The 27,863-nt window shown below is 41.0% G+C and overlaps 1 protein-coding gene across 4 annotated transcripts in view; it reads left to right on the top strand.

Moving 5' to 3' along the window:
* Positions 1-27,863, top strand: part of phactr4b (phosphatase and actin regulator 4b) — a 188,259-nt gene that overhangs the window by 73,361 nt on the left and 87,035 nt on the right. For 3 of the 4 annotated variants that reach the window (XM_041212742.1, XM_041212743.1, XM_041212744.1), the window contains one exon: positions 18,422-18,464. In XM_041212742.1, the coding sequence (XP_041068676.1) occupies positions 18,449-18,464 (16 nt within the window). In that variant the 5' untranslated portion in view covers positions 18,422-18,448. Of the gene's footprint in view, positions 1-18,421; positions 18,465-22,839; positions 22,911-27,863 lie in introns of those variants that run through there. The other variant, XM_041212745.1, reaches the window with a different exon arrangement.

The raw sequence follows: 27,863 nt of genomic DNA, 5'->3' as shown, positions 1-27,863 counted from the left end.
GAATGCTGTTGAACATTGTGCAATCATCAGCCAAGCATCCCCACTTCTGACTTTATGATGGTGGGCTGGTCTTTGATGAAACAGCTGAAAATGGATGAGCCTAGGACACTACCCTGAGGAACTCCTGCAGCGATGTCCTGAACTGAAATGATTGGCCTCCAACAACTACCACTACTTTCCTTTGTGCTAGGTATGACTCCAACCAGTGGAGACTTGGATTGGATGTATGTAAATGTCAGAAAGTGGAGGGCATGCTGGCTCCTCCAGTGGCTTACTAGGTAAATGTACCCGGCAGTCACTGAACAAAGTGGTTTTGAGCCATGTCTCCAGCGAACTTTTCCTCCATACCTCTGGGTTAAAGAGAGGAACAGAGTCAGCCCCTGCTTCCCACCACTGTCAAGTGACCCTTGCTGGAAAGTGCAACTGTTTGGCTGCTCTGTAAGGACAGGATTAGACATATGTTTGATACTTTTGCAGTTGGACTATTTAGGCTCTCACTTATTTTGGGCAAGTTAACATGACTACCGTTGTATGTGAAACTGAAGCCTAGCAACATATGCAAGGAGAAACTAAAGGGTGTACCTCGGCCAGTCATGTGCTATGACTATGATAAATAGTTAACTTGAATCATAAAACCAAGAGCAGCTTGTAGTTCCACAAGGAAAAATTCGTCATTTCCTGGCACATATTGTTTACAGCATTTCTGCTATTTCCTGTAGAAAATAATTCATTAGCTTTTCTTTGGCACCTGGGATCAGTTGAGACAGCTTTGCGATATCTCCCTGCTGCTATAGGTGTTAATCGGATTTTTATTCCCTCTGTTTCTCCATGTGGATTGTCATCTGTTAACTAAACATGAGAACTGTAGTATTCAAGCAAACTGCAGAAGATTATATTTTTATACTTGAACCTGTTACATTCCGTTAGGAGCCTCACAAAACATCAACAATGAATTTTCTTAATTTGCAAATCGGCAGTAGCTTTGAGGCTTGAAGATGGTGATTTATTTGATCATAGTGATTTATGTCACTCTGCTGCTTGCTTCCTCCTCTCTCCCCCCCCACCCCCAACTCCCAGCAACAGTCCCCCCTTAGTCCCCTCATACTGGATTTGCATTTTGTTTGCCCATTAAATTTGCCAGAGAAATTTAGGGCCCATACTTAACAGCAGACTTAGCTTTTTAACAATGTGAGTGATTGACATTGCATTAACAATCTCTCTGGCTCAAAAAGAATAATTTAAAGTGTTAAATCTTATTCCTCCATGTAACAAATTGTCATTGGAGATATAAATCTAAAAAAGAAATCATTACATCTGTGTTTCCTTTCTTTCAATCCAGTCTTTCTTTTGCTGCCTTCATTTCTCTTTCAGTACCTGACTTGACTCTATTTGATCCTATTTCCTTTTCTGTTGTTCCCCTCTTTCTTTCTCGATCTTTAAATCCAATTGGTTAAGGAGATAGACTGTTAATCCTGATAAAAACAAAAAACTGCGGATGCTGGAAATCCAAAACAAAAACAGAATTACCTGGAAAAACTCAGCTGGTCTGGCAGCATCGGCGGAGAAGAAAAGAGTTGACGTTTTGAGTCCTCATGACCCTTCAACAGAAATGAGTTTTTCCAGGTAATTCTGTTTTTGATAATCCTGATGTTCGATGAGGTCCCAGATGCCCCAGTGCGCTTGTCATGCTTTTATCAGCTCAAATTCAGCAAGTTATTTTTCAAGCGAGGGAAAAGGTTAAAGTAACCAGGTACACAATGAGATGCCCTGCTCCAACAAGATCCTGCTCATTATGTCAAAGAACCTTTTGGGTGCCCCGAAGTTCAGTTATAATTTATTTTTCTGGGTGTAAAGCTTGACTCTAGAGCTAACAGGTCTAACTGGTTGTGAAAGGTTTCTTTTTGAGGATTGATTGCCCAACAGTGATTTTTCACTACTCACTATCTGACCTCATTACCAAAAAATTCAAAACCCTTGCTCAATGCTTTGTAATTCCAAAATGGTTGAGCCTGAAGCATTGTTGTTTGGGTGGAGTTGTGGTCCATGACACAGCTCATTGGCTGCAAAATGCATCTTTCCATTGTGTAATGTCTCCGTAAATTCTATTGGTGAAACAACCTCTGGTATAATGATCTGAATAGAATGGAGTAGTTTTACTCAATTGGTTTTATTTATATGTTATTTTGCACAAACAGTGAATGTTACTGCTATGCAGACCCATCTTTAATCATTTTGGCTGACAAGACAGGCCCTGATTCTTCCTGATTAATTACAGGTAGATCTGAGGTGCAAATCTAATTTGAGAAATGCAACTCCAAGCAACCACTAAGGAAGCAAATTTAAATGCAAAGTGAATCTTGCCCATATCGGTAGCAGACATTTGTGGATGCAATGACTTTTGTAGCTTTTTCCTGTGAGGGGAAGAGATTGAGTCACCAAACCTCAATAAGATGGAATCTCTCACATAGGAAAGGAGTATTCTCTTCAGACCTACTCCTTTTCCTATATTCTTTGGCAAAAGAGCAAGGAGGAGACTTGAGAATTTGTGATGCAGTTGATTATGATCTGACATCAGGCAGTGGTTCAGTAGCAAATTGCATTGAAAAAAACTGACCACTTACAATGCAATTTTACAGTGCACAATTTTACTTGGGGTATATTAATTTACAGTTGATTGTTTTTGGGATATTCTGTGGAATAATTGGCTGAATGTGACAGCAATAACATAATTTCATAACCTGCCCTATTTTGTCAAAACCTTATAACTAACCCAACTGTAACATGCTCTCAATATTAAAATGCAGTATTACTAACATCTGGGTGTTGCACCCTGACTATAAACCTGCATAACAGCTCCTTACATTTATGTAGCACGTATAACATAGTCAAATGTTCCAACGTACTTGACAGCAGCAGTAGCAAACAAATTTTGGCACTGAGCCACCTGAGATATTAGGACAGATGATTGAAAGCTTGGTCAGAGGTAAATTTTAAGGAGCATCTTCAAGGAGGATAGAGATGTTGAGAAACAGAGGTTTAGGAAGAACATAAACAGGAGCAGGCCATTCATCCCTTTGGGTCTGCTCTGCCATTCACTGAGATCATGGCTGATGATCTACCTCAAAACCATTTTCCTGCACTATCCCCGTATCCCTTGATGTTTTTAATATGTAGAAACCTATCAATCTCCGTCTTGAACATACTCAATGACTGAGCCTTCACAGTCCTCTGGGGCAGAGAATTCCAAAGATTCGCCACCTTGAGTTTATTTGTTCATGGATGTGAGTGTCACTGGCTAGGCCAGCATTTATTGCTCATCCTAAATTGCCCTTGAGAAGGTGGTGGTGAGCTGCAGTCCATGTGGCTGATGACAGTGAAGGAACAGCAATATATTTCCAAGTCAGAACGGTGAGGGGTTTGGAGGGGAGCTTCCAAGTGTTGGTGTCCCCACGTGTCTGCTTCACTTCTCCTTCTAGATGGTAGAGGTTGAGAGTTTGGAAGGTTATGTCTAAGGAGGCTTGGTGAGTCCCTGCAGCGCACCTTGCAGATGGTATGCTTGAAGAAATCCCTCCTTATCTCTGTCCTAACTGGCCTGCCCCTTATTCTATGATGTTCTTAAATAAAATCCAGGAGATAACTGTTTACTGGTGCATTCCTCCATGGCAACCAGAATCCACCTGCCAACCAGTCAGCACCCTTTTCCTAAATACTGACCCCAGAGGGTCTCAAACTCTATTGTGTGATCTGTGGTTTGTTGTCTGATCTCTAGAGCAGCAGTAGGTGCATTACAGTTGGACCCTTGGATCCTGTTCCATGAGGGATAGAGAGCCAATGTTTGTGAATGTGTTGGTTTGTCCACTATAATGTGTGGATGTTGGAAAAGCCCAGTATTAGGTTCAGATGTTGTCATGGCCCACTGATCTGAAAACAATGCTAACTAGGTTCGTGCACGAAGAGTAGCTATTTTAATGAGGTTATATAACTGGTTAGGTTTCTTGGAGTCTGCATATATGACTTTGACCCTATTAACTCTGACCTCTGTCTGACACTGGGAAGGAGGGGAGTAAAACTGGAGAGAAGGAAAATGATAAGTATGGTGAGTTCAGCAATTTCTTTCTTACAAATAGCATATTTGAAGCCAGCACCTGTATTTTTAAAAAAAACTTGCACTTATATAATGTCTCTAACATTGTAAAGCATCCAAAGGCATTTAGCAGCATAATCGAACAAAATTTAACACATTAGGGCAGATGACCAAAGCTTGGTCAATGAGTTCCGGTTTTAAGGAGCGTCTTAAAGAATAAAGGAAACTCTGCCATCAAAGAGTTAATCTAACATGACTTTTTTTTAAACTTGCAGACATCTGCTAATGTGGAGCTGAATTATACCTTACAGTCAATCTGTGAACAAGGCTGCTTTTATGAGAGTCAGTTCAACATGAAAAATGTCAGGGCTGTTGTGAATAAATGCATGAAGTTATAAAGATGAATGGATTGTAAAAGGTCGGGGTTAATTCTGTAGCACAGCAGCAAAGCTGTCGGAGGAGCAGTGTATTTTATAATGTGTTATGTCGTCCGGGACTCCAGCTGTGAATGCATAGTGAAAAGCTGCAATAAGAATACTGGCACTTTATGAGTATAATTGGATCCATGATGGCAACCATCAATTAAGTTCCTACATACTACCTCACTCTTATTGATTGGAGAAACCCATGTGTAGCCTTGACTTTTACACAAGACTTAATGTACAATTTTTTTTGGTGAAATTTTGTCACTTGTCAAAGTAAGGGTTGTTGGTATTGAGGAATAGAACACACCCTTTTTCTAGCATCCCGGTGTTGGCATCAATGGTCACACATTAGATGGCTAAATGCAGAATGAAGCTCTCTCTATTCAGCTTCAATAATATGCCTTTGATCAAACCTTGGCAAAGCTACTCCAACTGCTTGAATATTTGACCTTTTTTTTGTTTCCAAACCAAATTTAAGCTCTTGCCAACAGATCTTTCTATGGCTTCTTGCCACCTGAAGCCCCATTTATACCATACTGCTTCTGAACTGTGCATCCTCACCACCCTTTACTGCTCCCTCAGTGATGCAGCTTTCAGACAACTCTGCTCTCTGGAGTTCTTTCCTTTAATTCTGCTGCCTTGTCTCAGTCCTTGACTCAAAGTATTCTTTTGACAGGCTTTCAGTCAATACTATTTGTCTAATGCTTCCCCAATAGGAAAAATTGTTTCGTTTTTATCCAGAGGGTAAGCTGATGGACGTTTAACATATTGACGAATGTATAGCTCTTTCCAATTGAAAAAGCACATCAGAATGAAATACCACTTTAAGTAGACCTAGAACTCTTCTCCCTCTTTTATTGTAATTGATTAATATTGAAGATTTAAATTAGAGCAGCCATCCTCAAATTCAGCTATGCTGGAATGTGTGCTCAATGCCTGGTGAGGGCAAGATTAGGTTCACTAACCCTGTTTTGCTCAAGCTGAATTTCAAACAATCATTAGAAACTGAAGGAGGCCATTTGGGCTCATCACACCTATGCTGGCTCTCTCAAAGGGAATTTAGAGTGGGATCCAGGCAGCTAAAGGCATGGTTACCAATGCAGGGAATCACACGAGCATGGAGCCAAAAGATTGAAAAACTTGGGTGGAAAATGTCCCGTGGAGCTACATGTCACATAGTAAATAATTCTGTCATTAAAGTTGTTATTTCACTAGTTGCAGACCCTTTGCAGTTACTGGAAATCTAGATGAAAGGATGTTTAAAAGGGACATGAAAAATGTATGAATGAACATGCTCTCAACAGAGTAATTTATGCATGTCATTTACAAAGGATACCTCTGTCATATCCCACTCATAAATTAGCAACATTGAATGTGTGACTGTGTGCACCAGCTCTTCATTTCAAGGGGCAGTATATATATTCTTGTGAAATTCCTCATGCTGCATTCCTAATAAAAGGAGCTGAGAACTGATGTCAGTCACACGGGAATAGCTGACCGTGGAAAGAATCTCCTACTTGTTATGAGGTTGAGATTGGGAGTGAGGGGTTGGGGTGGGTTGGTTTCATTAAGATGCAGGAAAGAAACCTGCACAAATGTTTGCTCTCTGGGTATCTCTAATGTGTAGTTTTGCTTACAGATAAGACTTTGATTAGTAATATTATCTCAAGTATTTAAAAGTGCCTTGGACACTAAGTACCTGCTTGTGGATATTTTGTGCACCCTGAGATCTCACAAACAGCAATGAACTGAATGTCCTATTTATGATGGTGACGGTCAAACAATTGGGAAACACCACTCTTTAATGAATGGGGCCATGGAACCTTCAATGTTCATTGCTGTCAAAGCTTTTTGTCTGGCACTCACCAGGAGATACAAGAATACCAAATTTCAAAGGGAATAACAATTATACTGCATAAAAGGGTGCTGATTGTTTGGCACTTAGACTCTGGTCGAGGCGTTGCTATGGAGGGAACAGTTACCGCCCAGACTTCTGTTTAAGAACATTTCAGAATAAGGGGTTGGCCATTTAGGACTGAGAATGAGGAGGAATTTCTTCAAGAATACCACCTGCAAGAAGCACTGTAGGAACTTACCAAGATAGCACCGTCCAAACCCACAACTACCATCGAGAAGGACAAGGGCAGCAGATACATGGGAATATCACCAACTGGAAGTTCCCGTTCAAGCCACTCACCATCCTGATATGGACTCAGTCACTGGGTCAAAATCTTGGAACTTCCTCCCTAACAGCACTGTGGGTGTATCTACACCACATGGACTGCAGCAGTTCAAGAGCGCAGCTCACCACCACCTTCTCAAGAGCAATTTAGGATGGGCAATAAATGCTGGCCTAGCCAGTGACGCCCACATCCCAAGAACGAATTAAAAAAAAAACTTAGGGTGGTAAATCTTTGGAATTCTCTGACCCAGAGTACTGTGACGGCTCAGTCATTGAGTATGTTCAAGGCAGAGATTGATCAGTTTCTACATATTTAAAACATTAAGGGATACGGGGATAGTGTAGGAAAACAGTATTGAGGTAGAAGATCAGCCATGATCTCACTGAATGACAGAGTGGGCTCGAAGGGCTGAATGAGAGCAAGACAAAAAAGCATCTCCCTTTTTTCAGCAATGCACAAGTTCTGTATTATTAAGCAATTATTTTAATTTTGTTTTGGGGCAGTCACTAGCATGGTGGATAAGAGCCTGTTTATGAATGCTATCCAAATGGACTTCCAGAAAGCATCTGCCAAGGTTGTGAACATGTTATTAGAAAAAATAAGTTGAATAAATTGGAGGTAACCTTGTGACAGAGTTTGAAAATCAGTTAGGTTGCAAACATAGTAGGGATCATGGAAAGATTTGCTGATTGGTGGGATGTGACATGTGATGTTCCCTTGGGATATTTGCTGGGGCCTCAGCTTTTCATCATATGTTAATAATGTGGATAAAGAAACAGAGGGAGAGGGTTGTAGATATCAAAATGACTTAGGTTTATTATATAACCCTTGTAATGTGATAAAACATTCCTAAGAGCTTCACAGGAGTTTAAGCATTTTAAGGAACATCTTGGAGGAGAGCTAGCAGAACTAGTGAGGCTTAGGGAGTGTAGAATTCCAGACCTTAGGGTCTAGGCAACTGAAAGCATTTCAATTTATGGGGGAGAGATGAAAATGGAGGGTTGCTGTGATCCCTGATGATTTTCAGGCTGGAGTAGGTTACTGCGAAAAAGAGGAGCAAGGCCATTGAGGGATTTGAAAACAAGGATGAGAATTTTAAAAATCAAGATGTTGCCAGAAGATGAAACTGTTGGGAGGCAAAGCAAGTTGTGTAAATGGGAGGGAGGCACAGACAGATGAAGTGAGTGGGTAAAACTATGGCGTTATTGACTTTGGAGTGCTGCATGAATCAAGGAGTGTGTTGAGATCAAAGTTAATGAAGCTCCTGCAAAAAGCCTGAATTGAGATTGAGTTTGTGTTTGTGTGGGTTTTTTGTGTTAAGTGATGCTATTCAGTGGATTGTAAACTCATGGGTGTAAATTGGCCTCCAACTGCATACTTGACCCGAATAACACTGAAACCGGCCACCTGCTCATTGCAAAAACAAATACTGTTATGGAAATGTTCTGCTCTAAACAACCTGCAGTCAAAGGACAAGGCGTGAGGTGCTATACAGTTTCCTCTCCCATGTTTTAACCACAGTTTGCGTAGCCTCTACATATTTCTATCTGTGATCCACTTGTCTGGATTGTGCAGCTCCAACAACACACAGGAAGCTCAATATCACTCAGAACAAAGCAACCCCATCCACCGTCTTAATCATTTTACCTTCTCCACTACCATTGCACAGCGTGTACCACCTACAAGATTTAATGTAGCAATTTGTTCAGGTTCCTTCAGTTGCACTTTCCAAACCCATGACCTCCATCGTCTTGAAGAACAAGGGCAACAGACACATGGTAACACCACCGCCACCAAGTTCCCTTTCAAGCCACATACCATTCAGGCATGAAAATATATTGCTGTCCATTCACTGTTGCTGGGTCAAAATCCTGGCGCTCCCTTCCAAACAGCACCATGGGCGTACCTACATCACTTGGATTGTTCAAGAAGGTGGTTCACCAACACCTTCTGGAGGAAAATGAGAGATGGATAATAAATGCTGACCTTGCCATCTCAAGAACTAATTTAAAAACTCACGGACATTGTGACGTCACTGGCAAACCCACAGTATTCCTGTTGACAGCACACTACAAAGTTACCAATCTCCTTGACCCCAATGATAGGCTGCCAAGGTTGAAACTCAGCCCTTTACCCACCAAGGTCCAAAGCACTGATGGCACAGATCCGCAGACAGTGTCTGCTTCTCTCAAAAATGTAATGACTCAGCTTTAATATTTTTCATAGCCTCATGCATGAAAAGAGCCTTTAATCTCTCCATTTTATACTTACACTAATTTTGAGTTTGTGCCTCTTTATTAGCAATTCTGCTAGTTGAATCTGCTAGCTAATCTCAAATCTTAAATAGTTCTGTTTGATTCTCCACCACCCCCCACCCAGCCAATCACCTCCCATCCCTGCTCTATATTCCAGCCTTAGTTTTGCAGTTCTCTCTCGGGACTTAATCCTATTGTCAGTCCAGAAATGTGCATTGGCTTCAATATCCCTTTCCCTAATGCAGTGTCTAAAATTACCCACAGTTCTCCAACTATGGCCCACCCAATACCTTGTAAAGAAAGAACTTACATTTGTATTGTCTTTAGTATCCTCAGTCTCTCTCAGCCAATTAGTTACTTTTAAAGTGCGCTCACAGTTACTTTGTCAAACATAGCCAGCAAATGTCAATGGAATAGATGACTGCTTAATCTGTTTCATTGTCATGTTGTTTGAGGGGTGAATGTTGACCAGGCAACCAGGAGAACTCGCCCAGCTCTTCTTTGTAAAATTACACTGGGATTCTTTTCCATCCACATAAACCAACCAGGGCATCTACATAGCACTATTTGAATGATCACACCTCTGAGAGTGCAGCAGTCTCTTAGAATTGCACTAGAGTGTCAACATAGATTATGTTCACAAATTATGGAGTTGGGTTTTGAACCCACAACTTCCTACTCAGAGGCACGAGCACTACCCATTGATCCCAAGTATATGCTCGTTCCCTCCCATGTGCTTTTGGGTTGCATGCATTTATTTTGAATATAAGTTCTATTTTCTGACCATCTACTGAGCTGAAACAACATTTTAGATTTATAAAGCGCCATTCATACAGTAAAACATTCCAAGGCCCTACACACGTGTCATAAAACGAACGTTTGACACCCAGCCAGAAAAGGAAATATTAGGACAAGTGACCCATCTTTGATGAAGACATAGGTTTTAAGAAGGAAAGGGAGGTCGAGAAGCAGAGAGGTTGAGAAAGGGAATTCCAGAGCTTAGGGCTGAGATTGTTGAAGCCAACAGTGGAATGATTAAAATCAGGGATGTGCAAGAGGCTGAATTGGAGAAATATTGAGATCTTGAGGGCTTTAATATTGTATCAGATGTGTTCCAGAGATATTAACGGTATATGATATCCTTCCCACCAGTATTGTATGACCACTACAACATTCAGTATGTATCTTTGAAATGCAAGCATGATCAAAATGGGCGCAGCTGTATAAATAACATGCCTGGCATCAAGTAGAAAGCAGCAATTAAATCTTTGTTCTAATGACTTTGGTAAACCACTCAAGTTTTTGCTATTTAAACTGCTAGTTAAATTACTGCCTAGTAATTCACTGATGGTGATGTGTATATTCACCTTGCCTTCCTGCGAGGCAAGATTTATAATCAAATCAGTTGCTATGGTGAATTTTATTATTTCATATGACCATGCACCTTTTTTTAGAACCCCAAGAAAAAAAACACAGCATAACTGCCATTTTTACTGATAAAGATATGGAATTTTATTAAAATATCATTGAACACTGACAGCATTGAAAGAGTTTCTCTCTCCATGTTCTGGCTAAGTAAATAACTTGGACCGTGCATGGTTAATATTAGTACTTGAATGCTGACCTAATGCTTTGGGTTCAGAGTTAAAAAAAAATGGTTGAAGCTGCATCTGTTTGAAACTTCCAAAATCTACAATCATATACATCTATAGAAAAAGAATTAAAGCCTATGATGTACTTTGAGATTCGGGTGTATGGGAGCTGGAGTGCAGTGAGGTATATTCATTCGAGCTCAGAATGCCTAAAGCCAAACCACTTAGTAATGTTTGAGCAGCTGTCTTTTTTTTGGTGTTTTGTGCAAATAAGTTATCGTTTTCTTTATTATGTTATGCTTGAGGTTTTCTTTTTTCAAAAGAGAATTCACTTTGATCCGTTCTGGAGGCTCTTTTGTGCTGAGCTGTAGTCCCACAGCCACTCTCGCTTCTCACCCAAGTGACCATTCTCTCTGTGCCAACCTAGGCAGTTCAATTTATGGTAGGGTTTTTGTCTTGTGGAGATACCACAGTTGAATCCAATCCAGTTGAAGAAGAGGAATCCTGGATGGAAAATTAAAGTTGTTGGTTAGATGGGCCATGATGGGTGAGTGGGACTGAGTGGAGTAGGACAGGTTGGAGTTAATGGAGGGAGGTGGATGGAAGGTCAGAAAGGAGAGCTTTGGAATAATTGAGTCCAGAGGTAACACAGGTTTCAGCAGGGTGGGCATAGGTCAGGAAAGAGGCAACCAGTGCTGTGCAGGTAGAACTAAGTGGCCTTGATGATGTACAGGATGCAAGGTTTAATGCCCTCCTCGGGTTGAACAGAGTATTGGGTTTAGCTTGTTGAGTGGCTGGTGTGTTGAGGTGGTTAGTTGTAAGGGATTAGAGTTTATGGTTCAGGATGGAAACCATGGTTTTGATTTTCCCAATGTTATATATGAGAGAGTTATGGATGTTCAGTGGCTTGATGCCTGGACAGAAAGTCTGAGGGCAGGGAGAAGGGCACAGGGAAGAAGGGATTGAGTTGGCTGCCATCAGCATATTTGTGGATGCAGACTGTGTCCGTGCAGATGCTGTTACTGAAGGGCCGCATATATTTGGGAGTTAGTGGTGACATGAGGATAAAACCTTAGGGATGTGAACAGCCTCATCCTGCTTGCAATGCAGCGCTGAGCACTTGAAGCAAAACTGACTGGAATCTCTGAAGGCTGTTTACGTAGTGAGTTTGCCACCTGTCTATTCCATGTACTTTGTGAACAGCCATTGTGGTATAAGTTGTTAAAAATGTTGATCACAAAAACTTAATTCAGTTCCTTATAGGATGATTCTTGCATGTATTCGGTGGCTCTGCTCACACTGGAAAAGAGTTTTATAAGGTAGATGTAGAGAAAATGCTTCCACTTGTGGAGTCCAAAACTAGGGATCATAAGTATAAGATGGTAACTTCTTTATGCAGAGAGTGATTTGAGTGTGGAACTTGCTACCACGAGGAGTGGTTGAGGTGATTAGCATTGATGGTTTTCAGCGTAAACTGGACAAGTATGTGAGGGAGAAAGGGAAAGAAGATTATGTTAACGGTGAGATGAAGTAAGGTGGAAGAAGGCTCATGCAGAGCATAAACAATGGTATAGATCAGTTGGGACATAGAGTCCGTTTCTGTGCTGTATGTTTGATGGAACTCAATGTACTGGATGTTTTTGCAGAGTGCAGCCTGAGTTCTGCAAGTAATAACTTATGAAGACCTGATTAAAAATGAGTTTATAAATGTGCATCTAATGTTTCACCCAATGGGGGAGGAGAACCCTTTTATCAGTGCGTTGGTTGTGGCCAGCGCAAAATTTTACAAACCTACCAACTTGGAGCAGAAGTAGGCCACTCTTCAAGCCTGCTCCGCCATTCAATAAGATCATGGCTGGTCTGATTGTAACCCCTGTCTAGCCCCAATAACCTTTCACCCCCTTGTTAATCAAGAATCAATCTAGCTCTGCTTTAAAAATATTCAAATACCTTGCTTCCACTGCCTTTTGAGGAACAGTTCCAAAGATTCACGACCCTCTGAGAGAGAAAAATTTCTTCTCCTCTGTCTTTAATGGATGACCCCTTATTTTTAAACTATGACCCCAGTTCTAGATTCTCCCACAAAAGGAAAGACCCTCTCCACATCCACTATGTCAAGACCGCTCAGGATCTTAAATGTTTCAATCAAGTCACCTGTTACTCTTCTAAATCCCAATGGATGCAAACCTAATCTGTCCAACCATTCCTCATAAAACAATTTGCCCATTCCTGCTATTAGCCCAGTAAACTTTCTCTGAACTGCTAATGCATTTACATCTTTCCTTAAATAGGGAGACCAATACTGTACACAGTACTCCAGATATGGCCTCATCTGATTCGTTGTCAGCCCGCAAGTCCAACAGTTTGCTCAGTACCATTTCTCTGGTGATGATAAATTTCCTGAGTTCACAGAATTGTTACGATGCAGAAGGAGGCCACTCCACCCATCGTGTCTGCAGTGGCTCTCCAAATGAGCATTGTGACTTAGCGCCATTCTCTTGCCTTTTCCTCGTACCCCTACACATTGCTTCTATTCAAATAATCATCTAATGCTCTCTTGAATGCCTCTGTTGAACCTACCTCCACACCATTTCCAGGCAGCGTACTCTAGATTCAAACCACTTGCTGTGTGAATAAGTTTTTTCTGACATCGTATTTTCTGCTTTTGCAAATCACTTTAAATCTGTGCCCTCTTGTTCTCGATCCTTTTACGAGCAGACTTAGTTTCTCCCTATCTTCTCTATCCTGCCCCCTCATGATTTTGAACACCCCTATCAAATCTCCTCATAGCCTTCTCCTCTCCAAGGAGAACAGTCCCAATCTCTCCAATCTATCTTCATAACTCAAGTTTCTCATCCCTGGAACCATTTTTTGTAAATCTCTTCTGCAGTCACTCCAATGTGTTCACATCCTTCCTATAGTGTGGCACCCAGAACTATACACACTGCTCCAGCTGAGGTCTAACTAGTGTCTTTATAAGCTCAGCATAACCCCCTTGCTCTTGTACTCTATGCCCCTATTAATAAAGCTCAGAATACTGTGTGCTTTATTAACTGCTCTCTCCACCTGTCTTGCAATGATCTATGCACATATACACCCAGGTCCATCTGTTCCTGCACCCCCTTAAGTATTATACCCCTTATTTTATGTTGTCTCTCCATGTTCTTCCTACCAAAATGCATTACCTCACACTCCTCCACAGTTCCTCCCTCCCTTCCATTGCCTGATTTACAGCTATTTCTGGGATATTTTTCATACCCTCTATAGTAAAAACCAATGCAAAATACCTGTTCAATTCAACTGCCATTGCCTTTACTTTCCATTATTAGTTCCCCATACTCACCTTTCTATAGGACCAACGCTCACTTTGTAAACTCTTATTTAATATCTATCGAAACTTTTACTATCTGTCTTCATTTCTAGCTTGCTTTCTCTTGTATTCTAATTTTTTGCTCCTTTTATTAATCTTTTTGTCATTCTTTGTTCTTTATATTCTGTCCAATCTTCTGACCTGCCACTCATCTTTGCACAATTATATGCTTTTTCTTTAAGTTTGACACTGTCTTTAACTTTTTTAGCTAACCACGAATGGTGCGTTCTCACCTTGGAAGTTTTTTTTCTCATTGGAATTTATCTATTCTGAAATACCCCTTTAAAAGTCTGCCACTGCATCTCTATGGACTCATCCCTTATCCTCATTTGCTAGTTCACTCTAGCTAGCTCTGCTTTCATTCCCTCATAATTGTCTTTATTTAAGTTTAAAATATTAGTCCTGAACCCACTCTTCTTTCTCAAACTGAATGTAAAATTCAATCATAATGTGATTGTTGTTACCTAGGGGTGCCTTCAATATGAGGTTATCACTTGATCCCATCTCGTTGCATTGTACAGGTATAGTATAGCCTGCTCTCTAGTTGGTTCCAGAAAATGCTATTCCAAGAAAGCATTCTATGAACTCCTCATCTAGGCTACCTTTGCCCGTCTGATTTTTCCAGCCTATCTGTAGATTAAAATCCCCCATGGTTATCACTGTACCTTTTTGACAAACTCCCATTATCTCTTCCTTTATACTCTGCCTGATTGTAGTTAGAATTAGGGGGCCTGTGCACCTTTCCCACATGTGACTTTTTACTTTTATTGTTTCCCATCTCAACCCAAACTGCTTCTACATTCTGGTTTCCTGAATTTAGGTCATCCCTAATGCACTAATACCATCATTAATTAACAGAGCCACCCCTCCACCTTTTCCTAGCTTCCTGTCCATCCTAAATGTCGCGTACCCATCAATATTCAAGTCCTAATGTATGTCATCCTGTAGCCTTGTCTCTGTAATGGCAATCAGATTGTACTTATTATTTCTGTTTGCGCTATCCGTTCATCTGTTTTGTTTTGAATGCTATGTGTGCATTTAGGTACAGAGCCTTTAATTTTGTCCTTTTATTATTTTTGTAATATCAGGCCTTATCTGCTGATTTGCTCTTAGATTTGTGCTCTCTCCTGTCACGTTCTGTTTATCGTTTCCCATATTAATACCTTTTTCTCTTGCCTTGTCTCTAAACCGTATCTTTCCAGATTTGATCCCTTGCTCTCAATATTTAGTTTAAAGCCCTTTCCACTTCCTTAGTTCTGTGGCTTGCTAGAACATCAGTCACAGCATGGTTCAGATGTAGACCATTGCAACGGTACAGCCCCTCCTTGCCCCAGTACTGGTGCCAGTGTGCCACAAACTGGAACTCACTTCTCCCACACCTGTCTGGGCCACGCATTCATTTCTTTAACCTTATTTGCCCTATACCAATTTGCACGTGGATGAAGTAATAATCCAGAGATTATTACCTTTGAGGTTCTGCTTAATTTGCTGCCTAGCTCTTCATATGCCTATGCAGATCATCCTCCCTTTCCTACCTATGTTGTTGGCACCTACATGGACCACAACAACTGGACCCTCCCCCTCTCACTTTAAGTTCCTCTCCGGCCCTGAGCAAATGTCCTGAACCCTGGCTCTGGGCAGGCAACACAGCTGTTTCTCACTCTTTGCTGCAGAGAACAATGTCCATCCCCCTCGCTATACTGTCCCCTACTACCACTATATTTCTATTTTGCTCCCCCCACTTGAAGGGCTTCCTGTACCACAATGCCATGGTCAGTCGCCCATTCCCATCCAAACAATCTGAGAGAACCTCAGACCTCTTGGACAATTGCAGAGGCTGACACTCCTGCACTCCTGGCCTCTGGGTTCCTTTATCTTCCTCACTCACAGTCTCCTTTCTCTGGCCACCTTCCAAATCATAAGACCCTATCCTAAGGGGTGTAACTGCCTCCTGGTACAAAGTTTCCAGGTAACTCTCCCCCTCCCTGATGTGACACAGCGTCTGCAGCTCAGCCTCCAGCTCAATGACTCCAAGCCACAGCTCTTCAAGGTGATGCTGTGTTTGCCCTGGATCATATTGGCATCCAGAAGTTCCCACATGCTGCAGCCATGACACATCACCTGCCCTGCCACCTTTGTGCTTTCATTATTAATTAATTGTTATCTTTAATTATTTGTTTTCTTTAATTATTTGTTTTCTTTAATGAAAGTGTAGGATAACTGGGTGGCCTTTGAAAATACACAACCTGACCACACCTCTGTCAGGGTGACCATAAGACTGGCATGTATAATAAGTGTGACTAAGAAGATTCTCTTGCAGTGAGAGTGCTGCTATCGTAGAAGGATGAGGGAAAATGTTAGCAGCCTGCAATATAGATTTCATTAGCACTCATTCTTAGCCAGAATAGTTGCTGAAATAGCTTCTCCAGAAAGACCCAAGGAACTCCTGGTATATTTGGTTTCCCCTACTTTGTGGAGGGGGAGGATGGGGAGGGTGATGGAAACCATGGCCAGTTGACTAGAACTTTCCTGGTCTGATACAAAATCAAAATACTGCGAATGGTGGAATTCTGACAAAGGGTCATCGACCTGCAATGTTAACTTTATTTTTCTCTCCATTAATGCTACCTGACCTGCTGTGCAATAATGCCTTTTTCAGTTGTCAAGTCTTTGCTTTAGAGTGTGCATTAAAATCCTTTGGGTTGCTAGGTGAAAGGAAATATAATCTGTGTAATATATAGGGCCATCAGTAGCAAAATGTTAAATGCAGTTTTGGATGAGTTTGTCACATATTAGTGGACTTGTTCTTTCATGCAATATTTATCAATTTGAATTAATTGTTCATCCAAATAGAAGTAGTACAATAAAACTGCCTTATGTGCTCTTATTAAAATTGCTTAAATTGAACTACTGTACTGTCCTGCTTGCAGCTACTCCTACCAAGAGATCTGCTGTCATGGTACATCTGCTTGTCTGTCTTGATTCATCTTCACAAATCCACTGTCACTCATCTGCCACTGCTCTGTGACATCGTCATCCAACTACACCTTGACCTGTTTCTGCTGCCCTCCACTTTGCCCTCTAGAAGAGATATCTGCAGTTGATCAGCCCTGATCAAATGACTGAAGTACTGATACTTTCTTTTCTGGATGTCACTTTCTAGAGATTTTTTGCTCTTGCAATTTCAAGCACTCCTCATTTGCAATGTGATATTTTTGAATGAAAAATGACTGAAATAATAGCAGCAAACTATATGCAATAGTTTAGAGGCTGGTGATTAACACATTAAGGAAGCCCTGCATTGCAGTTTCCTTTTATTCACTATTTCTCAATTCTTCCTAAATGACCTTTCTTCACGCATGAGGTTTACATTGTGGGTGTTCAGCTATTGTGGTCATCCTAGTTCGCAGCCCTCAACCAGTGTCCATAGGTGCCCTAGATTGCAGTCAAGACAAGACGACATTTGGCAGTTGCTGTCATGATTTCAAAAGTTTTGTATTTTAGCAAATCACTTCCCTAATCCATAATCCCCATTGGAAAGAAAGATAGGATCTACTGAAGTGAGCCAAGGTTGCAGGCCTTCAATTATGTGGAGAAGAGAAAAGTTGGGTTTTTATTCGTTGGAGAGAGAAGGTTGAGAGAAATCTTGATAAAGGCGTTCAAAATCATGAAGGGTTATGTTAGAGTAAATGAACTGTTTCCAGTAGGAGAACCACCAGTAAGTGGAGGGCACACATTTAAGGTAATTAGCAAAAGAAGCAGAGGTGAAATGGGAAAAAGATTCATGGAACAAGTCATGTTCTGGAATGTGTGCTGCCTGTAAGGGCGATGGAACCTGATTCAGTAGTAACTTCCAAAACGATATGTACTTGGAAAGGAAACATTTGGAGAGTTATAGGAAAAGAGCAGGGGTTATGGAACGGATTGGACGGCTCCTTCAAAGAGCCATCACAGGTGCATTGGGTTGAATGGCCTCCTGTGATGAATCGTTCTACAAAACTGAAGTGCACCACAATTCTTATATATTATAAAACTTTGGATCTCGACAGGTGCTGATATACATCACTCCTTTGGTAAATTGCTGCTGTAGAACTTTAGCAAGAAAAAGGACTGGAGCAGCGATTTGGTGGAATGTGTGCCTGGCCATGACACCATCTACACTTGATGTCACTGGAGTGGCATTTTATGATGTCACGGCAGGTGGAGCTTGCTGCAAGGCATCTACTCTGGCAAGAAACCTAAAATGGATGACTGAATAGAATCTAAATGTGATTTAACACGGTGAAGTAATCCCCTACATTTCGCAGAATTAAATAAAAGTCCGAAAAACATTGAAGTACTGAGTACTGGTTTGGATTTATACAGCACCTGAGTGCATAGTGTGCAGTGTAGTACTTTGGACTTGACACAACTCATATTTATCAAGCATCAAGTACCCAGTGTGATAGCATTGCATAACAGTGAACGATCTTTAACAGAGCTGCTGTATGATAACTATTCTCTCTTTTGCAGTACTGTTACGGAGACGTGTAGCTGGGGATGGAAAACCGTGTGGGTAAGTGTCAGGCACCTTTTCCTGCTTTGCATTTCTAGCTTGTGATGTGTTAACACTGCTCTAGCAGATTTGCAATGTCCTGTCTGAAGCACAGTGAAGTGGGCACGTTGTGTGATGCACTAATCTGTTGAAAGAGAGTGACGGTTAGAGATATGCTGAGTGTTGAAAAACTTTGTATGAGCGATGAGGGAATGCACTGTTCCTTAGTTTGATTATCAGCCGGTGGCAGGGAATGGGAGGAGGAAGTCTCTCTGCAGCACTGATCATGATAGGCGAAAAAGTCTTTTCCCACTGCACATATTTTTGTTAATCCCTGAATTACAATGTAAATTAATAGGATTATGTAATTTACCTATTTCATCCCATAAAATAAGCACAGTTGTCCTGAATATACTTTGAATACTATGAATAGGCTAATACTAAAATCTGCTACAGCCAGACAATTAACACTTTGTTAATGGCTTCTAAAAAGTTTGAATGTTCTGGGAAGTGAAGGAGGAAGAATTGATCTGGGGTAGCAAGGCTGAAAGGGCCAAAAAAATGTTTTGGTCTGGAATCTTTGTATGATTTCTGCCTAGTCAGTTGCATAATTTGGATGGAATCAAATGAAGCAGTGCTAAAGATTTCTGAAATTTAAGTGCAAATGAGTTGCACCTATAGCCACTTTGTGTTGCAGTATCTGGGATCTTTTATGCTGTTTCAAAAATCAATTTCCTCAAAGCAGCCTGTGGCCAAAAAAACTGACCATGCCTCCAGTGGAGAATAGCGAGTTTCGGCTGATTGCACCCATTCTGGTGGTGAGGGGGTGGGGGTTGGTTTGAGGGAGTGGTGTGGGTGGGGGAGGGGGGAGGTGCCATGGGATGGTTCGGCGCAGTTTCTTCCCCCAGATCATGTAGGTACCCAAGGTCACATGAATCCAGTGTTAATCACTTGCACCTGTGACCAGCAGGCAACTGAAGCCACACAGGCGTGTACTGTCCTGCAGCTGTAATTTGTTCGTCGAAGACAGTGACCAGCAGCTGGTTGAATCCAATTAAAATGTGAAACCAACAGCATTAAATCAATGAAGAATGGTTCATTCCTTACAGTGACCCCAGTCCTCTCCACTCTCATACGAACATATGAAATAGGAGTACATCATTCAGCCCCTCGAACCTGCTCTGCCATTTGATAAGCTCATGACTGATCTGATTGTGGCCTCTCCTTTTCCCTCTACCCCCTATGCCCTTTGACTCCCTTGTCAGTCAAGAATCTATCTAATTCAACCTTAAAAATATTCAATGACCCCTCGTCCACTGCTTTCAAGGGAAGAGAATTCCACAGACTAACGACCCTCTGAGAAAAAAGTTCTTCTCATCTCCATCTTAAATTGGAGGCCTCTTATTTTTAAACTGTGTCCCCTAGTTCTAATCTCTCCCATAAGGGGAAGCCTCCTTTCAACATCCACCCTGTCAAGTCCTCTCAGGATCTTATATGTTTCATCTTATTGTTCAAAACTCCAAAAGATATAGGCCCAACCTTTCCTCATAAGATAACCCCTTCATCCAAGGATGAATCTATTAAATCTTGAATCAATTAAAATTATGTACGCTGCTCACTTGCACTGAATCAAGGGAGGTTTTAGATTCAAGTTTGCACTCACTTCCAAGCAAACTCACTAGTGTAACATCGCCTCACCAAAACATGCAGTGCCCAGAGCATTCCGGCTACATTTTGCTATTTGTGCCTCTAGCAAAAGTCCATGCTATTTTTATGGAACTTCTCACCCAGAAGATAATCGAGTTGTGGATAAGTTAACAGCAAAGCTCCCTAGGGTTGAGCAATGTGGGTGAGAACTTGCCAAGAAAGGGGCAGAGTTGAATAATATGATGGCCATAAGCAATAATGTTCAGTCTAATTTATCGTATTTCAGTTAATATTTTAGTTTGGGTCAGCATTATACAAAATGAATAGGGCCTTGGATGCAACTCTTATCAGAGCTTAAGTTTCATCTTTCACTACTAGTAGTAAATGCTGATGAACTATACTTATCTTTGATGCCCGTTAATCACATTGCCAATTGTAGAAGATAGATCTTTCTGGAGTTAGATTGCTAATTTTAAACAGTTAATGCCCTGTTGCTTGAAATGTATGCTCCAATGCCCAGGCTCCTCAATCACATTGATTGGGACCTATATCTAGTGGGTGGGGATTTCTGCCCCTGGATATTTTACAATCTGGAGGCATGCCAGTCAAGCACAGAGCAGGAGAGGCAGTCGACAGATTTTGTGCAAACTGTATTTTTTGCAGTTTTCTGTTTAAATTTCGTACATGCGACCTCACTCAGAGCATTCTCACAAGCCTCTCCTCCCTGTGCTGTCACACATTGGTGACTGAAGCTAGGTTATCAAATAGCCACTCAATATCTCCCCACAGGTGTTAGAAGAGCTGCAGTCCCCTGATCAGGTTGGCAAGGAGAGGCAACAGCATCAGCACTCCATCTTGTTCCCTCTGTACTGTGCTCAAGTTGACATCTATACATTTTTTACATTGTTGACATATATGAACCTTTGCCAACACCAGGGAATGTCTGTGGCCAGAAAATAAGTCACTGTTTTAAATTGTACATGTACAATCTTGTGCATGTGCAATTTGCGGTTACCATGAGTGCTGCGAAATCCACTATACAATGTAAACTCGGTGAGTTGTAATATACTTCAAGCCCAGAGCCATTTCAGATTGAAGCATTTCTACATCCTGAAGGAGACAAAAATTTTAATTTCAGGTTTTTGATCCACGATTAAAGCTAATATAAGTACAAATCTTTGGCATTTCTAAACTGGGTTGTCTTCCTTCAGTCAAAATTTTAATATTGTCAAGGTCCGTATTTTAAGATACTGTCATTTGATGATGACTCAGTGGCAAGTTCATGCAAGTGGAAGGCTGATTTCGCACTGAGAAAGATATGTTGTGCTGTAAATGTTTGACATTGAATCAATTTATTGCTGGCAAATATGTTAGGAAGTTTTCACATGATCAGAGACGTACTTAGAGTTGGATGACTGGCATTCCCTGCCCTCAACTGTAGCTTTATCTTGCCCAATTCCTCACCTGTAGCTTTATCTTGCCCAATTCCTCACCTGTAGCTTTATCTTGCCCAATTCCTAGTGTCAATAAGCAACTGCTTCTGTTTTGTTTACTAAACGTGGCCTTCATGGACATGTGCCTCACAATTTGGTTAGTTATAAAATGGAGAAGTGGTGGTTCCAAAGTACAGTGAACTCCCAATGCTTCCTGTTCTTTTATCCAGTACAGCGATGGCTTCAGTCATTGATGCTGTACATGATGTAACCTTCATGTTAGGCTTCCTGAAATAGTGACTATGCTGACTTGTGATAAGATTGTGTTTGGTTTGTTTAGGGCGGTGGATCTTTCCTGCGATGCAGTTAGAGCCTGAGTACAGTCCAAAGACTGCAGCTCCCAACAGATTGGGGACTGAAATGAATTATCCTTATAAAGGAGAACCAGATGGAACTCTCAAGTTCCAGTTCCTAAACGTCTCTATTTTTAATAATACTCTGTGGGAGCTTGTGTCAGTGATCATTTTTAACTTGTTTACTGTTCTGACTGATCACAGACTGGCCAGTTGGAATATTTTCCGAGCTCGTAACTTTGTATATAGGCTGCCTTTGAATTTTTCAGTTTTGCTGTGGCATCTGTCATTATGTTTAAGTAAACTATACATAGTCACAGACTAGATGGAAGGAAATTTTTCTCGTCTTATTTACAAGTTCCTACTACTGTTGGTTCGGCAGCAGTTATTTGCCTGATCTGAGGACTAGTTAAGGCATTAAATACTAATAGATAACCTTTTGTGTGGTATCTGAGCAAAGCTGTTCTTGTTTTTAAAAGTTTGATTATCAGATTACAAGAAGGAGTTTGAGATTGCTGACCAGGTGTTGATAGACAGCTTTGTGCTCAAATGTTGCCTTTTCTCAATTCACCACTTCCCCCATTTTTGCCTGCCTTTCTACATGGTAGTGGCAAGCCGAGGACTTCATGCAGCATCTTGCAGAAAAGTATATAATCATGGTTACAAGTTGTTTGAAATATTCCAGTGAACAGCTATTTTTTTTTGGCTTTTTTTTGTTTTGGAGAAGACGTGAGATTATGGGATATATCCTAATCTTATGAAACCTGCTTTCTGTAGTATTACCTAGCTGCACTTCTTCACTAACCCATCTCATAGTGCATACCCCAATGTAAAAAGGTGTTTCAACTGTTGTTTGTCCCGGCTTTGAGATCCAGAGAGTGTAGGTCGTCTTCTACAGTAAGTTTCTCAGGAGTCATTGGGGTTTGTTTCCGTTGTATCTCCCTTTCACTAGGTGCTGCAGTACAATCCAATTGTTTTCAGAGAAAGCATCCAAGTGGCTGTTCTTCATACATGATTCAATATAACAAGTGGTGGTAGGCTCTTTGACTTTAAGTGAGATCATGTCCGATTCTCTTTTCAGCTGATGTTCACTCATCTTTACAGGTGGAACTCAGTGAACTCACCGGAGAGTGATCTGAAGCATGACAGCTTTTTTCCCTATTCATCACCAGGGTACAGAACCCAATTAGCACATGTGGTTAAAAACTTGGCCACACTCAAAAGTAAAAAAGTAAATATAAGATGTTGCACTGAGGCCTCGTCTGTCCTTCCAGATGCATGTAAAAGATCCCATGGCATTTTTTTTTACGAGGAGCAGGGAAGCTCTCCCAGATGTCCTAGCAAATATTTATCTCTCAAACAACATTGTTCAAACAGATTATCTGGTCATTTATCATATTGCGATTTTTGGGAGTTTGCTATATTCAAATTGGCTGCTCAGTTTCCTATATTATAATGCGATTCCCCTGAAAATACTGTGCTTTGATATGTGCTGAGGTCATGAAAAATGCTATATAAATGTAAGTCTTTTTATTGCTGCTATGCAACAACAGCAGCACTTGAGTAGTAATTCATTAGCTGTGAAACTCTTTGGGGTGCCATGAAAAATGCTTTTTAAATGCAAGATATAGCACCAATGGTGGCAGTAGCCCCTAGCAACACAATCTGCTGCATTTTTGAAGTGGGCATCTGGAAAAATCAGGTTTTTATCAGCTCTTGCTGCCACATGCCAGCTTTACTTCAGGCTGCAGTTGGCTGTGTTAGGAGCCGCCAGCACCGTTGCTGTCCTTCGCTCCATCTGAAAGCAATTTTACATTCGGGTAACGCTCCTCATAAAAGTGGGTATCTCTGTGCTTTACTTCCCTCCTGAATTCCTCTATTTCCTATTCATTGTACAAGCATGGTTAAAGAGCAGGTTTGATGCATTCAATGACAAATTGTGATTTTGGATTTGAGAGGACTGGGATGTTATAGCTGGAAGATTATTTTCATGTTTGACAATTTACTATGTTAAAGGTGCTGTATTAATGTTCACTGTTGTAACTGTAATTTATTTCATTATATGTTGCTATCTGACTACAGAGAATACTTAACGTGGCAAAGCATCCCACGTGCATGTTATAAAATGAAATATGATACCGAACCACATTAGCTGATCTTAATTCAGATGACCAAAAACCTGATCAAAGAGGTTGGTTTTAAGGAATGTCTTAAAGGTGAGGTAAAGGCAGAGAGGGAATTCCAGAGCTTAGAGCCTCGGCAACTGAAGGCATAGCCACTGGCGGTGGAGCAATTAAAATCGGGGATGCTCAAGACCCCAGAAATCTGGTTTCCCATTTCTTTCTCCATGTTTATTTTAAAAAATCTAACTGGGTCTAGACCATCCTTGTTCAATCTTCCAAAGTTAGCCATTGTAAACCCAGGGTAGGAATCGGAGGAAAGGCATATTGGTCTTAATGCATTCTGGAGGTGTCAGCTTTCGGAAGGTGGTTTAGGCTCAGGTCATTCTAGAAAATGTAATGGCGCTATTCAAAGAAGAGCGAGTAGGTTAACCCAATATCCTACCAACATTCCATTAACTCAAAATTTGTCCTCAACTGATTTCAGCAGCAATAACTTGAATTTGTATGTAGCGCTTTTAAGATATACTCTTTTTACTGTATCAAAATTTTTCATCATTTCGAAGATCTCTATTCAGCCTTCTCTCTTTGAAAGAAAAGTGAACCTGCCTGTTCAACCTTTCCTGAGGTAGAAACTCTCAGTTCTAGTGCAACAGCTGCTTATTTATATCGCGCCTTTAATGTCGTAAAATGTCTCATTGTGCTTCATAGGAGCAATAGCAAACAAAATTTGACATTCAGACATATAGGTGCTAGGGCCGATGGCCAAAAGCTTGGTCGAGGGAGGAAGATTATAAGGAGCATCTTGAAGGAGGATAGAGAGGTGCAAAGGTTTAGTGAGTGAATTCCAGAGCTTTGGGACATAGCAGTGGAAGGCTCAGGCTATGAAATCAACATTAAAATTGGAGACATGGAAGAGGCCAGAATTGGAGGAGCACAGTTGTCTCAGTGGATGGTGGCCATGGAGGGATTTGGAAAAAGAATGCAAATTTTACTTCAACAGATTAATTAGTCATTTATTCCTTTACTGTTTATTGCATATTGCTGTGTGCAACTTGGATATCTGCACTTGGAAAATGTTCCCTTGTGTATGAAGCGCTTGGGACGTCTTAAGGAATTGATAAGGTGCTATCTTTGAATTTTCTCTTCTTTGGTATTTATTTTTAATTTGCTCCAGAGATTAATTCAATTGTAAATATTTTGACTCATGTTTTATACATTTGAGACTTATTCTTTAAAGCTGCAGTTGTTGTGTTGGCCTTGATGGTGTGCCAAGCCTATCAGTGTTCCACAAATAAACATTGCATTCTGTATGATTAACTCTTTAGTGCCCGTGTCCTAACTCCATCTGTTCACCCTATGCCCCTGTATTTGCTGATCTACATTCTGACAGCCCTCCAAGATCTCTGCACTTCTTCAATTCTGGCCTCTTGCACTTCCTCACTTTTCGTTGCTCCGCCATTGACATCTGTGTATTCAGCTGTCTCAACCCTAGGCTCTGGAATTCATTCCTTAAACCTTTCCACCTTTCTACCTCTGTCTCCTCCTTAAGATGCTCCTTAAAATCTTTTTCGTCGACCAAGCTGTCCAGATGTCACATGTGGCTCAGTGTTCAAATTTTGTTTGCCAATGCTCCTCTAAACTGCCTTAAGACATTTTACTATGCTAAATATGCTTTATAAATGCAAGTTTTGTTGATCTGTATAGGCTCTAGCTTCTTGATTTTTCCCTTAATTAAAAGCTTAGCACTCACCAAGCTTGTGGAAGAAGTAAAAATTACATGGCTGCCACTGAATTGAGTGGGTGAGATGTTCCCATGCTGCCATGTCTCCCTCGTAGATGCTGGGCTTTGGTTGCTCTTGTCTTATGGGCCTTATACTTAAAAAATACTACTTTATGCACAGTTCTACTGAACTAGTGGAAATTGAGCTCATGAGCAGTAAGGCAGCTAGTTTCTGAGATGCAGTAGCGATGTAATTGAAACACAGGTACCCACCACATGCACCTTCCCTGATTATCACAGTCACTCATATCTGGAAAATAGTACTTAACTGATCATTACCATAGGGGTTGAATACAAAGACAATAATTAACAACATCTAGAGCACCAGCTGTTTCAGGCATGCCTTGTTTCGGTTTCTGGCCTCAAAAAGGGAATTTCTTCCCTAGCCTACTTCTCATCTTCTGGTAACTATTCAGGAATTTGTTTTCCTCATTCTCCTCATTTTCCTTCCTCGCTGTGCTATTCTCTCGTCCTGATGGACATAAGGTCAGTGGTACAGTCCCTTAAAGTCAGACAGCTGCCTCCTGCTACTTGTTTTACCATCCATTGCCAAAATGGACCAATTGCCTCATAAAACAACATGTCTGTTTTAAATCTTAGGGTCTTATAAAAGTTGATTCCACCATTTAAAGCTTCTCCCCTGCTTAGATGTGCATTTAAAAAAAAAACTCAAAATCGGACCTTAATAACACCTTATTTCTGGCTACCATGGAAACTCTGCTTCAAACACCCTTAATTAAGGGATACAAGCATATTAAAGGACATGGGAATATGAAAGCTTTTAAACTCACATACCCTATTCAAAAGGAACAAAGCTTTCAAGTTGCAGTGCTGAATAATTGAGATGAGTAGAAGTGCCATTGAAACTACTTAACATAGATCACGTAACTTACTGAAGCTGTGTTGGTTTTAATTCAGCAAACGAGAAGCAGGGTAGGATTCAGCACTCAGTGCATGTGACAGAGGGAGAGAGAGTCCAGTTTTGAGAGAAATTATGGAATTCTCCCCAGCCAAAAAAATGACAGATTCTTGGGTTCAATGACCATTACCTGTTCCTAAAAAGAAAATTTTGCAGGCTTTTTAAGTGATCAGGAGATTGTCTTGTGCATTTTTCTAGCTCAGAGATGCTGTCTAATTCCAATGCTCTGAGCTGCCAGTCTAGCTGAGACCAGTTTGATTCAGTACAGCCTGTCACATTGCACAGGGTCAATGCCTCACCGGGTACCACACCTAATCATTGGTTGGGGAAGTTACCAACGTACAGAACTTGTTTCAAATAAAAAGTTTAATGATGGTACTGGCTGAGCTTGCAATTTTGTGGATTTTAGCAGGAAGACAACTTCTATAGATATCAATCACTTAACATGGTAAAACATCCTGAGGTGCTTAACAAACGCGATATCAATAGACACTGAGCCGCAGAAGTACAGCTGACCTAAAGCTTGATCAAAGGGAAAGGTTTTAAGAAACATCTTAAAAGAAGGGAGCTAGAGAGCAAATTCCAGAGCTTAGGGTCTTGCCAACTGAAGGCACAGCTGCCAAGGGTGAAGTGATGGAAGTCGGGGATGCCCAAGAGACTACAGTTGGAGGAACACAAAGATCCAGAAAGTTTGTAGGACTAGAGGGAGGCAGTGGAGATGGAGAGGGGCGAGGCCATGGAGAATTTGTAAACAAGGATGAGGACTTTAAAATCGAGATGTTGTCTGACTGGGAGCTAATGAAAGTCAGCAAGCACAGGGATGATTGGTGAACAAGATTTGGAATGAGTTCAGATGTAGACAGCAGAGTTTTGGGTTGCGTACGGTGGAAGATGGGCGGCTATCAAGGAGAGCATTGGAATAATCATGTGAGAGCATTGGAATAATCGTGTCTGAAGGTAGCAAAGGCATGGGTGAGGGTTTCGGCAGCACATGAGGCATGGTTGGAGTTGAGCAATGTTATGGAGGTAGAAGTAGGTAGTCTTGATGATGGGGAGAAGTCTTTGGGAACTCTTCTCAGGGTTAAACATAACGCCAAGAGGTTTTATTCAATTAAGACAGTTGCTAGGGATGGAAAGGGTGGTCAGGAAATGGAATTTGTAGTGA

The sequence above is a fragment of the Carcharodon carcharias genome, chromosome 19 (assembly GCF_017639515.1).
Source record: "Carcharodon carcharias isolate sCarCar2 chromosome 19, sCarCar2.pri, whole genome shotgun sequence".
NCBI lineage: Eukaryota > Metazoa > Chordata > Chondrichthyes > Lamniformes > Lamnidae > Carcharodon > Carcharodon carcharias.
The sequence above is the reverse complement of the archived record's forward strand: the minus strand, read 5'-3'. Positions and strand labels throughout refer to the sequence as shown.